This window comes from Oryzias melastigma, linkage group LG19 (assembly GCF_002922805.2).
Source record: "Oryzias melastigma strain HK-1 linkage group LG19, ASM292280v2, whole genome shotgun sequence".
Classification (NCBI taxonomy): Eukaryota; Metazoa; Chordata; class Actinopteri; order Beloniformes; family Adrianichthyidae; genus Oryzias; species Oryzias melastigma.
The window spans coordinates 1,137,520-1,152,037 of NC_050530.1; the positions used below are offsets into that span (position 1 = coordinate 1,137,520).

A 14,518-nucleotide genomic window follows, 5' to 3' on the forward strand; every position below is an offset into this window, starting at 1 on the left:
TGTAGTTCAGAACATAACCATGCAGATTAGGTGGATTTGTCCTAGAAAAGATTGTTCAAAGAGCAAAAAAGTGGCTTCCCTATTCATATCTAAACTCTTTAAATACTTTTGTTTCACATTTAAAACTTTGCGAACGATGTACCAAAGAAAAACTTGGATCTGAAGTTTGAGAACCATCGATTAGGATGAGTTTAGGTCCAGATTTTCTCCGGGGAATGAGTTTAGACCAATTAACCAGAAGGAGAGAATTTTCCCGTGGAGAATGATTGGATAGTTTGAGCCTTAAAGTCGACATAAAGTTTATTTTTAGCTGAGTTAAGGAAAAAGTTAAGAAGGAAAAGACGATTCATGAAAGCAGGATTTGGAGTTTGATTAAAGAAGCGTCTCTGTGGTCTGTGGAACTGGAGGCAAAATCAAATCAAACTTTTAAAAATCAAATCAAGATTTTTAAAGAAAGAAGACAATGGATGAGCCTTTCATCTTATTGTTTTCCTTAAAATCCTCTGATACACATGAAGCTCAGACTTTAAAGGCGACTCATTTTTTTAAACTTCTACATGACTGATCTGGACTTTTTATTGGAAATGTCATAAATGATTTATGGAGCGACGCTCGTCTGTCTTCTGCTGGAGATGCTCTTTCTGACTCTGCATGCGGATGAATAAGCAGGAATAGAAGATGGATGGATGTTATTCTGCTCCATCAAAAGCAAACTGTGACTCCAAGAACCACAAACTTTTGCTCAAAACGTACTTTGGTCGTTCTAGACCAGAGGTGTCAAACTTAATCGCACAGGGGGTCAAAATCCAAAAAACACCTTGGGTCGTGGGGCGAACAGGATAAACATTTATTGAACACTCTAAAACTACACTTTTAAAACTTTTAAACTTTTTTGCATAATTATGAACTAGATATATAGCATTGCCTTTGATAATGCTAGTGTGAAATCTGTAAGCTGGATTTGGCCGCTGAAGATGCTAGTGCTGATAGCTAAAATTGCTGAAGCTGACAACCAGCTAAAATATTAGTTAAATGCCCAATTAGCCAAAAAACAATCAAAAAAACAAACTTAAGTTAGACGTAACAGCCAGAATGTAGCTGAAATATTAGCTAAACTTTGAAATAGCACATAAATTGAGAAATACCTAAATCAGTCAAAACAGCTAGCATGTTAATATTAGCTAAACTACATAACAGTCTTAAAAAGTTTAAGAAAAGGCAGAATTACCCAAAATTGCTAGCACGTAGCTAAATATTAGCCAAAATTCAAAATAGCCCGAAAAACAAAAAAAGCCTAAATTAGCCAAAACAGCTAGCATCTTGCTGAAGTATTAAAAAAACTTCAAAGAGACTAAAAAACAGAAAAAAGCTTAAATTAGCCACAATACCTAGCATGTAGCTGACATATTAGCTAAACTCCAAAATAGCCTAAAAGTGGAAAAATCTTAAAGTAGCCAAAATAACTAGCATGTAGCTGAAATATTTGCTTTACTTTCAACAGCCAAAAAGACGGGAAAGAAAACTTAAACTAGCCCAAATAGCTAGCATGTAGCTAAACTTCCAACAGCCTAAAAAAACAGAAAAAAGCTTAAATTAGCCAAAACAGCTAGCATGTAGCTGAAACATTAGCTGAGCTCCAAAATAGCCTACAACATCTTAATAAATGCCAAAATAGTCCAAAAATCTAGCATAATGCTAATTTTTAAAACTTTAAAACTGTAACTTTTTAACATAATTATGAATAATAAAAAGGCAGGAATATTATTCCAGAATAAATCAATTTAAACCTTAAATAACTTTCAGTATTTTACTCTCCATAAAAATATATATTGTCAAATTATACAAGTTAGAAATGAGCGCAAGATAACATCGGGCTGTTAAGAAGGATAAAATAAAATGATCTGGAGGGCCGGTTCCGGCCCCCGGGCCTTGACTTTGACACGTGTTCTAGACAGTTGGAAAACTCTGCGTCTAAAGTTTGAGAAGCGCTCCTCCACTGTACCCCAGACTTTGATGAATCATTTGTCCCGACACATTTCTATTACAATACAAGAGCCTTCATGATGAAGAAATCTCCGCGCTTCGCTCCGCCGTGGCTGCCGGCGGAAAACGCTTCATTTTCCAGGGAACGGTCTGTAAATGAAAGAATTCAAATTGCAGCCCTCCGGCTCCTCAGGAAATCCCAGAGCGTTCTTTCTGCTCTGTTGACTTACTGAGGTGATGTTTTCATCAAAGGTGTTATTATGCCTCCGTACAGATCCTCATGAGCTGTTAAAACGGCCTGAAAAGGGTCTGCGTCGGTCACCGTGGAGCCTTTAGAACCAGACAAAAACCATCCCCTCTCATGGATCCTCATTGAAGAGACGCTTTCAGGACGGCTTTGGGTGGAGCTGAAAACGCTGCAGAGATTCTCACTGAGATAACGATCAGTGAGGAGATGCAGATGAGTCGTCCTCAAATCACGGTTCATCGCAAACGCCGTCATCTTAAGGACTGACTGACTGTCTTTGGGTACAAAATGGTCAAACCTGGTGAACATCGAGCTAGCGGACTTTAGCTTTATGTGCTAAATCGATCAATATTTTTATGAATCGATTATTGATTTGGTAAGCTTAAATCGATTTTATCAACCCAGCCATGCTTAGCATCACTTATACATAACCTTCATTAGCCTTTCGGACACTTCACGATACACTTACTACACGTACAACAATGGTACGCTCCATTTTCATGATGACCTTGAAGTGGCTGAACGATCCTCAAGGTTACGGTGACCCCGGGTTCCCACGGCTAGCGTTACGGCTTTGATACGAGCGCCGCTGTTTTTACGTTACTATAAAAGTGCTGCTGAAGATGCTGAAATTGATAGCTGAAAACTTAGGTTAGCGTAGCAAGCTAACATGTAGCTAAAAAAAAAGCTAAACTTCAAAATAGCCCAAAAAACTGAAAAAGCCTAAAATAGCCAAAATAGTGAGCATTTTAATGTTAGTCTAACTTTAAAACAGCCGAAGAATAAAAAAAAGGCCTAATTTATCCAAAACAGCTAGCATGTAGCTGAAATATTAGCTAAACTCCAAAATAGCCTAAAAAATCTTAGTAAATGCCAACATAGTCCAAAAAGCTAGCGGAATGCTAATTTTTAAACTTTAAAACTGTAACTTTACATAATTCTGAATAATAAAAATGCAGGAATATTATTTAATATAACTTAAACCTTAAATAACTTTCAATATTTTACTCTCCATAAAAATATATTTTGTCAAAATTATACAAGTTAAAAATAGGCCCAGGAGAATTACCCGGAGGGCCGGATCCGGCCCCCGGGCCTTGACTTTGACACATGTGATATATGGGAAAGAGAGAGCCTGGAGCGAGTTTTACAGCTGACATTGTACACTAAACCTCTTCCGACTGTAGGTGGTAGACATACACTAGTAAACAAAAGATGAAGAAGCCCCTCCCAACTAGTTAAGTGTGAAAGCTCCTCTTTGAGTGTTTTTGAACGTGCATCACGTCTAGTGTGTGTTCGGTAGCTCAAGGCGTATGCTAATGCGGCCGCTCTGTTCAGACCGAGCAGACTCCACTTGACTCTGTAAGAGAGTTCTGTTCGTGACATTTCCCTGTTCTGAGGCCAAATCCTGTGATCTTTACAGATGCACAAAATGTTTCACTCCAGGAAATGCCACAAGTTCAAAAAGCAGTTGGGAAAGTGTGAATGTAAACGGTTCCGCATCAATTTGTCTTTGAAAAATACAACAAATTGTAGTTTTTGTGCTTCAAGGAGCATAATGTTAAAGAGGTTAAGAATAGATTTATTCAGATAAACTCATTTCCAGACATCAGGTCACCAACATAAAAATAGATTCTCCTTTAATTTTCTAGAAAACGTCTCAGAGTCCAATGATGTAAACATTTAAAAGGACACAGATTTATAGTCAAAATCCATCTGGATTAATTATCTGTAAATACTGAAGAATCTAGACTGTTCTGAAAGTGAGGAGTTCAGTACTGGGTTAGGGTACCAGTACTTAGTTATTGTACCAGCAATAGGTAAGGGTACCAGTACTGGGTTAAGGTACCAGTACTGGGTATCAGTACTAGGTTAGGGTACCAGTAAAGGTTAGAATACCAGTACTGGGTTATGGTACCAGTACTGAGTACTAGGTTAGGGTATCAGTACTAGGTTATGGTACCAGTACTGGGTTAGGATACCAGTATTAGGTTTGTGAACCAGTACTGAGTTTGGGTATTAGGTTAGGGTACCGGTGCACTCCACATCCCGGTACTGGACCAGTTCTGGTTCGTGGCCCGGAGGTTTGGGACTCGTGATTTAATGGACAAAAGCCAGGACGTCAAAAAACGGCGAGTTAGAGACACCCTAATCGTCAATTCTTGATGTGGATTGGTCCTTAACCAAACATCCATATGTGAGAAAGAGTTTTCTTCTGTCTCTCTCTGAGTCTCAGATGATCAGACTCCTGTACAGACTGTGGCGTTCTCCTAACCTAGAAAAAGACATGATCTAAACTTTGATGAAAGTCTTTGCTGAGGCGGCGACTTCTCCGTCCATTAGCGGCCTTGTCAACTTCCATTCCGTCAGCTCCTCTGTCATCCACTTCTCTGTCATGCAGCAGCTCTCCATGCAACAAGTCACCGAACTCCTTTGGATTTTAGATTTAAATTAAGGTTTTAATCCGATGGACGAGTAGAAACAGCAGAATGTTTCTTCCTTTTTCTTCATCCAAGAAAACTCAAGTGACTTCATTATTTCACCAAAGATCAAAGATGGTTTCTTGAGGAAGCACCAGTGCAGTCAGAGTGCTGATAGCAGTGAAATGTTCCTCTTGAACGTGTGAGAACATCTCCTAAAACAAAGTGAATCCATCATTCCTCAATGCCAGCAGCAGCTTCCCCTCAGTCCTCTGAAAGGTTTTGAAGATGCTTAGCAAACAGAAAGTCCTGACTGCAGCAAGTATCGGCGGATAACCGCGTATATGAGGCTGTCCTTGAGGACGTGATGGAAGACGCTTTCTGAGCGGTAATTAGACTGAATACTCACCAGTGGACTGTGGATGTCGGGAAGCTTCCAGCGTCTTCGGTGGAGTCACGGCGTCTCCTTTCAAGTCTCCAGATTTTTTACCTCTGAGGTAAAATGTTGTCTTTAAATGAAACGGTAAGCTGCAGTTTGTAAACATGCATACATGAAAGAGAATTCACGTCTGCAGGATAGAAGACTCGCCTTTCTTAGAGGATGGACTCGTGTTTCTTTTGCCTAAAACGGGACAAGCTCCTCTCAGAGTCGGGGGAACGTTTTTCTCCTTTGAATATTGTGGCTAAACTGAAACTGAACCAACTTCTCGTTGACGGCATTGACATTAAATCAGGAGTCCGGAACCTTCTGCGCTTAAGAGTCATTCGGTTGAGTTTTTAGAAAAATGGTGACAAATATTTAGGGTCTATGGTCTCACCCAGCGCCCTAAGACCTTGCTTTGAACGAGTCAAATTTTCAGTCTGAATGCAACCAAGCGGACTCGGGTCTGAGACCAGGACCAGAGGTCCACTCTTGGACCAAGGTGATCTCAGTTCGGTTTTAGACGCCGGCGAGTAAGCAAGTATGTGGAACCACGAACAAGTGAGCGGACGCAGACAAGCGCGGGCGAGGTAAAACGCTAAAAACAGTTTAGCGCTCGTAAGCAAAACTTTAAAGTATCTTTCTACAGACGTACAGTACATTACTATTATAAAGGACTTTTCTACCAGTCCAAAGTCGCTTTTCTCCCCGACAGACCCGATTCACGTCGATCGCGTAAAGAGGTTATCGCAAGCTAACTGCGATCTGGAGCTAAAGCTCCAACGTAAAAGTCCTATCAGTTTTACAAATCTGAACACTTTTGTTAATATCCTTTAATAAAACGTTTACCCTTCACATTGTTAGCGAGTCCCAAACACTAAAAAACGTTTTCAGAAAAGTGGCTACAACCCTGAAATCTTCCAGTTTCAGCTTCCAGCTAACGATGTTTTAGCCGCCATCTTGTCTTCCACCAGGTCCTCCTGATTTTATCAGACGGGAAATGGTCCAAATGTTGACTTGTTAGAACGTTTATTTTAACACTGAAAACGCCTCTTTCAAGCTTTTCTGTCTTGTTATGCGGCAGCGATGCTGTGATGTCATCCTAAAAGCTACCTCATAGTTCCTTCACAGGACGCCATAACGCCACAACGATGAGACACACAAACTCTCTGAAATGCGGTCAGATGAATCAGACTCATTGAATCACTTGATGCACATGGATTCTCACCGTTTTCCTCATCGTGGTGTCCTCAGTAACCACCTAGCAGCACGCCTAGCAGTACCGAAGAAGCAGAGAAAAGTGTTGTACTGATGTTTAAACGAAATATAAAGTATCCTGATGAGGATTGTAAATGTAGCACTACTATAACTTCTGCCTCTAGTTGCTTGGCCCCGCCCTCATAATTCCTGGCCAATGACTTAAGAGGTCTTTGATCACGTGGTTTTGTTTGAAACAGGAAAGTCCGCTTGACGGCGATCAGACCGAACGCAAAGTTCAGGACTGAATCCGGATCAAATGAAGCGGAACTGGTCCCGACTGAACGCACCCTTAAATGAACAGTTGTTTGAAACAGACCGTGGCCCATATCTGGAGTTTGGGCTTGCCTGACCTGTTAGGGTGTGGTTTTGAAAACATGACAGATCCATGTACCTGAATTTCGGTGGGAGGCTGAGATGTGATCATTGTTTGATTAAGGGGGAAACGATGGTCTCACAGGCTCTCCTGGACGGAGTCCTCGTGTCGAACCCATTTTTGTACACATAAAAGTGACGGGAACAGTTCAATCCCTTCACCCCCACAGTCCTTTCCTCCCCCTCTGAGGGGACGCTCAGGGGAAGCTGCAAATCCACTGTTTGATGATGGAAAGGTGTTGGGGATTTTAGACACTCAAAGCTCTGCAGCTGGAACACCGTACAGCTATTTTAAAGCCTGCTGTTTTCTTATGTGACTTTCTTCATTCTGAGCCCTTCAGAGTAAATATAGCTCAGCCCAGCGTTTCAGCAGGAATCAACGCGAGTGCACGTCTAGAGAAAAACAGGCACCGATGCTCATTCAACTTCATGTGACCCCCCGCCTAAGGCGAGCATTTGCGACGTTCAGACCATCTACAGTTTCTGCCTTGGGTGTGTTGATTTCCTCTTTGTTTGAAATGATTTGGAACTACTCAGAAAGGCTGTGTGGAAGGAGGCGGTGAAGTCCAGGAGGAGCGGTTCCTTTCAGAGACGATGCTGCTTCTCACTCTGGATTAGTCTGGCGTCCGGCCAGAGTGTCAACAATCCGATCATGGATATGAGTTGATTTTTGTTTAAAACATGTATGATCCATTTATGAAGTCATATTGTGCTTTTTCAGAGATAAAACCTGTTTTCTGATAGTTTTTATGTGAAAACTCATAATTTATTTAATTAACGTTTTAGTTTTGTTAACTTAAACCACAAACTCTTGATTGATCCTGAACATCTTCATCCAAAAGTTCATCCAGTGCAGCTGAAGCTTTTCAAGTGTAAAACGCAAGTGCTAAACGCTAAAGCTAGCTTAAACTGATAACTAGCTGAAAAATGCTGAAGCCAAAATCTTGATAAAATATTAGCTAAATTTCAAATTAGCCTAAAGAACTAGAAACATTTCTAATTTTGCCAAAACAGCTAGACATAAAGCTAAAATATTAGCTAAACTCCAAACTAGCCTAAAAACTGGAAAAATGTTAAATTAGCCAAAACGGCTGGCATAATGCTAAAGTATTATCTAAATTCAAATTATTGTAAAAGATGAAAAAATTCTAATTTAGTGAAAACAGCTAGAATAATGCTAAAATATTAGCTAACTCCAAATTATCCTAAAAATGAAAAAAGTGTTATTGTGCCAAAATTTTAGCATCATGCTAAAATGTTAGCTAAGCTCCAAATTAGCATAGAACTTGAAAAAATGTCTAATTTTGCCAAAACAGCTAACATAATACTAAAATATTTGGTAACTACAAATTATCCTTAAAGGGAAAAAAAATTAATTTTGCCAAAACAGCTAAAATATTAGCAGATTCCAAATTAATTTAAAAAAATCGAAAAATGCCTAATTTGGAAAAAAAAGCTAGAATAGTGCTAAAATATTGGCTCAAGATTGTTGTAAAAAATGGAAAACAGTCTCATTTTGCCAATATTTTAGTATAATTGTAAAATTTTAGCTAAGCTCCAAATTAACCTAAAAACTGGAAAAATGTCAAAATTAGCCAAAACAGCTAGCATAATGCTAAAATATTAGCTACCTCCAAATTATCCCTAAAATTAAAAACAAGTCTAATTTTGCCCCAAAAATAGCATAATGCTAAAATATTGGTTAACTCCAAATTATCCTTAAAAATTGAAAAAAGTCTAATTTTGCCAAAACAGCTAGCATAATACGTAAATATTAGCTAACTTCAAATTATCCCTAAAAATAAAAAAGGTCTAATTTTGCCCAAAAAAAACTAGCCTAATTCTAAAATTTTGACTAACCCCAGCTTATCCTAAAAATACAAGGAAGTCTAGTTTTGATATTTTAGTATATTCCTAAAATATTAGCCAAACCCTAAATTAACCTAAAAACTAGAAATATGTCAAAATTAGCCCAAACAGCTAGCATGATGCTAACATATTAGTTAACTCTAAATTATCCTAACAAATGATTAATCTTTACACCCTACCATCTAAGTAATCTCTCTTTCTCTAAACCAATTGAAAGTGTGGGATGGAAAGTAAAACAGAAATAAATATTTGGCTAAAACCGCGAGGAAACAAGAATCACATCATTGTTTTGAATCTGAATTTAATGGTCCCATGAATTTGTCAGCTTTACCTGCATGGAAGCAAACCCACTTCTTCATTATTCAATCATTTTCAGTCTTTTCTGCTTTGAAAACCCTTTATTTTTATTTTCCTTTAAACACTTTACAGTTAAATCCTCCTCTCTCGTCCGTCGAGTAAAGGACCGTCTTTTCCTTCCTCTCCTTCCTATAATAGGCTCATCTCTCCCTCTTTTTCCGTTCCCTCCATCTTTCATGAGTCTGAATAAAGCAGCTAATGGTGCATGGAAATGGTGGCGGTACAGTCTCATCTGTACTCTTTCTCTTATGTGTTGCAGTTTGTAAGTAAAAATAGACTTTCGGGGGATAAGAGAAACTCTTCCTTTCAGCGTCATTCATTTTTTTGTATGGGTGTAATGACCAGAATGTAGAATGCAACAAAAGACCGTTTTTTTTTCTGATGTTCTGTTCCATTTCTCCATGAAAAACATGGAGGCAGTTTGTGAATATGTTACCAGAGTGCGGGTTTTGTTTGCTTCTCAAAGGCGCCGGTGCCAAAGTGTGGCGTCGCTGTTGTCCCTGCGACGCTGAATTTGTTTACTTGGATCTGATGGGCTTTCTGCTGATTATCATAGAAATGAGAATGTTGATGTTTGTGTGCCCTCAGGTGTACATCCGCATCCTGGATAACGAGTGGAACGTGTATCGGCGCTACACGGAGTTCAGGGAGCTCCACAACCAGCTCAGAGCGCAGTTTCCACAAGTGGACACCTTCAACTTCCCGCCCAAGAAAGCCTTAGGGAACAAGGTGAGCGGCAGGTTTTGTTCTGGAAGCTTCCACAGGTTAACGTTTGATATAATTTACTAGTAGGCTGTTTTGGAGTTTAGCTAATATTTTAGCAACATGCTAACGTTTTTGCCTAATTTGTTATCCACTGGGTTTTTTCTTTTAGGAAAATTTAAAGTTAAGTGTCTATTTTAGCAACAGGCAAACATTTTTGACAAAATTAGGTGGCTAAGGAATTGTAGGATATTTGGAGTTCAGCTACTCTTTAAGCAATGCTAGCTTTTTTTTGGCTAATTTAGCATCTATTGAGGTTGTTTTAAGCCAATTTGACGTTTGCTAATATTTTAGCAACATGCTAACATTTCTTTAGGCTGGTTTAGAGTTTGGTTTCTATTTTGGCTACAGGGTAATGTTTTTTGACTAATGTAGTTTACTGAAACATTTTAGGCTATTTTGGAGTTTAGCTAGTATTTTAGCAACATGCTAGCATTTTTGACAAAACTAGGTGGCTAAGGAATTTAAGGCTATTTTGGAGTTTTGCTAGTATTTAAGCAATGTGTCTTTTTTGGCTAGTTTGTCACCTACTGATGTTTTTTATGCTAATTTTGAGTCTAGATAATATTTTAGCATCATGCTAGCTGTTTTGGCTATTTTTGACATTTTTCCCGTTTTTAGGCTAATTTGGAGTTTAGCTAATATTTTAGCAACTGCTAAAACTTTGGCAAAATCCGAATTCTTTTCAATTTTTAGGATAATTTTGAGTTTAGCTAATAATTTTTAATTTTGCTAGCTTTTTTGTCTAATTTTGACATTTTTCCCGTTTTTAGGCTAATTTGGAGTTTAGCTAGTTTTTAAGCAATGTGCTAGCTTTTTTGGCTAATTTAGCATCTACTGATGATATTTTTTTTGCTAGTTTGGGGTATAGCTAGTGTTTTAGCAACATGCTAACGTTTTTGCCTAATTTGTTATCCGCTGGGTTTTTTCTTTTAGGAAAATTTAAAGTTAAGCGTCTATTTTAGCAACATGCAAACATTTTTGACAAAACTAAGGTGGCTAAGGAATTGTAGGATATTTGGAGTTCAGCTACTCTTTAAGCAATGCTAGCTTTTTTGGCTAATTTGGCATCTATTGAGGTTTTTTATGCCAATTTGAAGTTTGCAAATATTTTAGCAACATGCTAACATTTTTGGCTAATGTGTTATCTACTGGGTTTTTTTAGGCTGGTTTAGAGTTTGGTTTCTATTTTAGCTACAGGGTAATGTTTTTTGACTAATGTAGTCTACTGAAACATTTTAGGCTATTTTGGAGTTTTGCTAGTATTTAAGCAATGTGTCTTTTTTGGCTAGCTTGGCATCTACTGATGTTTTTTATGCTAACTTTGAGTCTAGATAATATTTTAGCATCATGCTAGCTGTTTTGGCTATTTTTGACATTTTTCCCGTTTTTAGGCTAATTTCGAGTTTAGCTAATATTTTAGCAACTGCTAAAACTTTGGCAAAATCCGAATTCTTTTCAATTTTTAGGATAATTTTGAGTTTAGCTTATAATTTTTAATTTTGCTTGCTTTTTTGGCTAATTTTGACATTTTTTTCAGTTTTTAGGCTAATTTGGATTTAGCTAGTTTTTAAGCGATGTGCTAGCTTTTTTGGCTAATTTAGCATCTACTGATGATATGTTTTTGCTAGTTTGGGGTTTAGCTTGTATTTTAGCAACACGCTAACGTTTTTGGGTAATTTGTTATCTACTGTGGTTTTTGTTGGCTAATTTAGAGTTTAGCCTCTATTTTAGTGACAGGCTAATGTGTTTGACTAATTTAGTTTATTGAGGAATTTTAGGCTATTTTGAAGTTTTGCGGTACGGATTTCACCCGGCTAGCTCTGCCAGAGCGTGGGCAGCGGAGGTCGCTAAGCTGTCCACTGGACAGCTGGCTAGCTTAGCGGCCGATCCAGCTCTATGGGTTCTGTGACGGGCTACCGACCCGTCCAGGGTGTATCCCAACATTGCCCAACAGTAATCGGGACAGTCTCCAGCAACCCCGCTCCCCCCTCTCTTCCTTCGCTCCTATTCATCAAGTCAGTCACATGACCTACAGCCGTCGTGTCATTGATACAAAATAAAAAACAAACATTTATGATAACAGATACAAGGCCTCTGTGGATAAGATTGTGAGGAAATGGGGCTTAACATGTGGGAAGAAAAGAAATGTAACACAGAATTCATCATCATGTCAACTTATGTGTTTTAATACTTTAGTGGCTACAACTTTCTACAAACTCTCCCATAGGGATTTTGATCTATCATCTTCTAACTCCTTGAGCATCATTTTGGAAAAATATGGCTTATAAAGTTTGTTTTTACCATGGCGAGCTTGCAGAAGTGGCGTTCCCCTGTTCCTCGCACATTTTTACCAGAATGTTGTCAAAATAGAATACATTAACCCCTGGCCAAACCTGAATGAAAAAATATGACAAGTAATTTAAAAATATCTGGAAACCTCCGTTGCTAAGGAAATCCAAAATTGTACTTTTGCTGATTCTTATAAAAATGACATAAATCTGTTCGTCACCCCAAGGCGAACAAAAAATCAAATGGTTGCTATGGAGATAAAACCAACAGAAGTTACACACACATAACATACAGTACAATGCCGTCGGACGACACACTCAAGTCATTAGTAAGGTGTGAGTACTGGCCCTTTACTGACCACAACCTTAATATTTTGTGTGTTACTGTGTACCTTTCACCAGTTTACATGTTTTACATGTTCGTACAGCCTGTATCCACCCGTAATTATGACTAAGGAGCTAGCTTTGACCCAAAAACCACTGGAAAAGCTTTGTTTTATAGATGTTATGATCTACAAATTGGGAATGTCCTCCCTATTGGGATAATATACGACTCAATTTGTATCAAATCCCCCATTTAAAAGCAATAACGCACAGAAGTCTATTTTTTAATTTATGGACAACTTGTCTTTAAGCTGAAGTCCCACCGTCTGATACAGAATCTCCTAAAAACCTCGTATCTTTTAGCTCATTCTCAGACATTTGTGCGTCTTCCTCCATAGAACGCAGCTTTGATTTAAATGAGAATGCAAAAGGCTGGAATCAGAAATATTCTATCTACTTTTATGAAAAGCCCTGAGCCATTTTCATCCATGCAACTTCAGTGAGTTCTAGACAGATGATCAAAATGTATGCAGGGATGTATACGCAGCCTCAAAAGCAGCAGTTCATTTGTGAAACATAAAGAAGCAGTTCAGCTCTCCTGCCCTGCAGCCAGTTCGTCCAGGATGAATGTAATGATAGAAAATGACTCCAGTTTATTTTTATAGCCACAATTCAAGACAAATAGAGTTTTTATGAAGTACAATATTTCATGCTGTACTTGACGGTGAGGGAAAAGGACACTTGTTCCAAATCCTGTTAAAAGTTTTCAAAGTTTTCTGCTTGATGTTCAAAATGGGGGAATTTCTATAAAATGAAACCAAGAAATCCAGATATTCTGCTCAGAGTAGGAAAACATGTATTGCTTCGCCTACAGATGTATTTTCATGTATGAAGCAGTATAGAAGCCATATTTTAGTGTGGAATTAGTTTAAGTAAGATCTGAAAAAATCTACGGGAAAAGGTCACCATGTTGAATTTTTCCCCAAATATGAAACTCCTCCTTAGGGATTTCAATCTATCTCCTTCTAACTGCTTGAGCATCATTGGGAAGCCATTTTTGGAAAAAATATTGGATACAAAGTTTGTAGATTTTGAACTGTGGCGAGCTCGTAAAAGTGGCGTTCCTCAGTGGCTCGCACAGTTTAACCAGAAATGTGAAAATTGATAACATGAATCCCTGGCTCAATCTGAACGAAATGGTATAATAAACAACATGAGGATATCAGGAAAGCCTCTGTTGTTAAAGAAATCTAAATTATTACTTTTGCTGATTTGTCTAAAAATGACATAAATCTGTTTGTCACCTCAAGACAAACAAAAAATAAAGTGGTTGCTATGGAGAACAAACAAAAGAATAGGTGATGTTTTGGAGAAAAGGTTGTTTTTTTTATCTTTTTTAACCTTTTTTCTAATTTTTTTCTTTATGTTTTTTTTTATTATTATTTTGATTTAGTCAGTTGCAGCTCTGACCAGGGTGGGAGGGGCAGAATGAAAGAGTGACCCCAGGCTCACAGGACTAGCTTAACGGCTCTGATGTGACCGCCGGAGTCTTTACGTAACTTTAAAAGAACCAGAGGAAATCCCACTGCAGATGATCTTATCCGCCCTCTGCGATCCGACGTCTGTGGAGCTGCGAATCTGTTTTGTTGGATTCAAATTTTCACCAGACGCCGGAGCTGAACTCATAACTAATAAGTGTGTGTGTGGGGGGGGGGGTTACTGTACTTCCTATGTAAATGGCGGGTTATTGCGTGAACCTACGTGAGTTTAAATTGATCTATTCCTACCTTTTTATTTTTCATAATTTTCATAATAAAAGTTACAGGTTTAAAGTTTAAAAAAATGTCTTTCTGTTAAATGTTTGGACTATTTAGGCATTTACTAAGATTTTTTAGCCTATTTTAGAGTTTATATTTCAACTACACGCTAGCTGTTTTTGCTAATTTAGGCTTTTCTTCAATTTTTTAAGCTGTTTTGGAGTTAGGCTAATATTTACAAACTACTTGTTTTGGCTAATTTATTCTTTTTTTTAGGCTACTTCGGAGTTAGGCTAACATGCTAGCCGTTTTAGCTAATTTAGGCTTTTCAAAAAAGTTTTCTTAGTGTGCTAGTTTTCTTAGGCTATTTTGGAGTTTAGCTATTTTTTCAGCTACATGCTAGCTGTTTTGGCTAACCTGTTATTTTTTATTTTATTTTATTTTATTTTTTTAGG

At 38.0% G+C, this 14,518-nt stretch overlaps 1 protein-coding gene across 1 annotated transcript in view; it reads left to right on the top strand.

Moving 5' to 3' along the window:
• snx29 (sorting nexin 29) overlaps positions 1-14,518 on the top strand; it is a 192,181-nt gene that overhangs the window by 139,725 nt on the left and 37,938 nt on the right. The window contains exon 19 of the mRNA XM_024285017.2: positions 9,518-9,658. Within this exon, the coding sequence (XP_024140785.1) occupies positions 9,518-9,658 (141 nt within the window). The remainder of the gene's footprint in view (positions 1-9,517; positions 9,659-14,518) is intronic.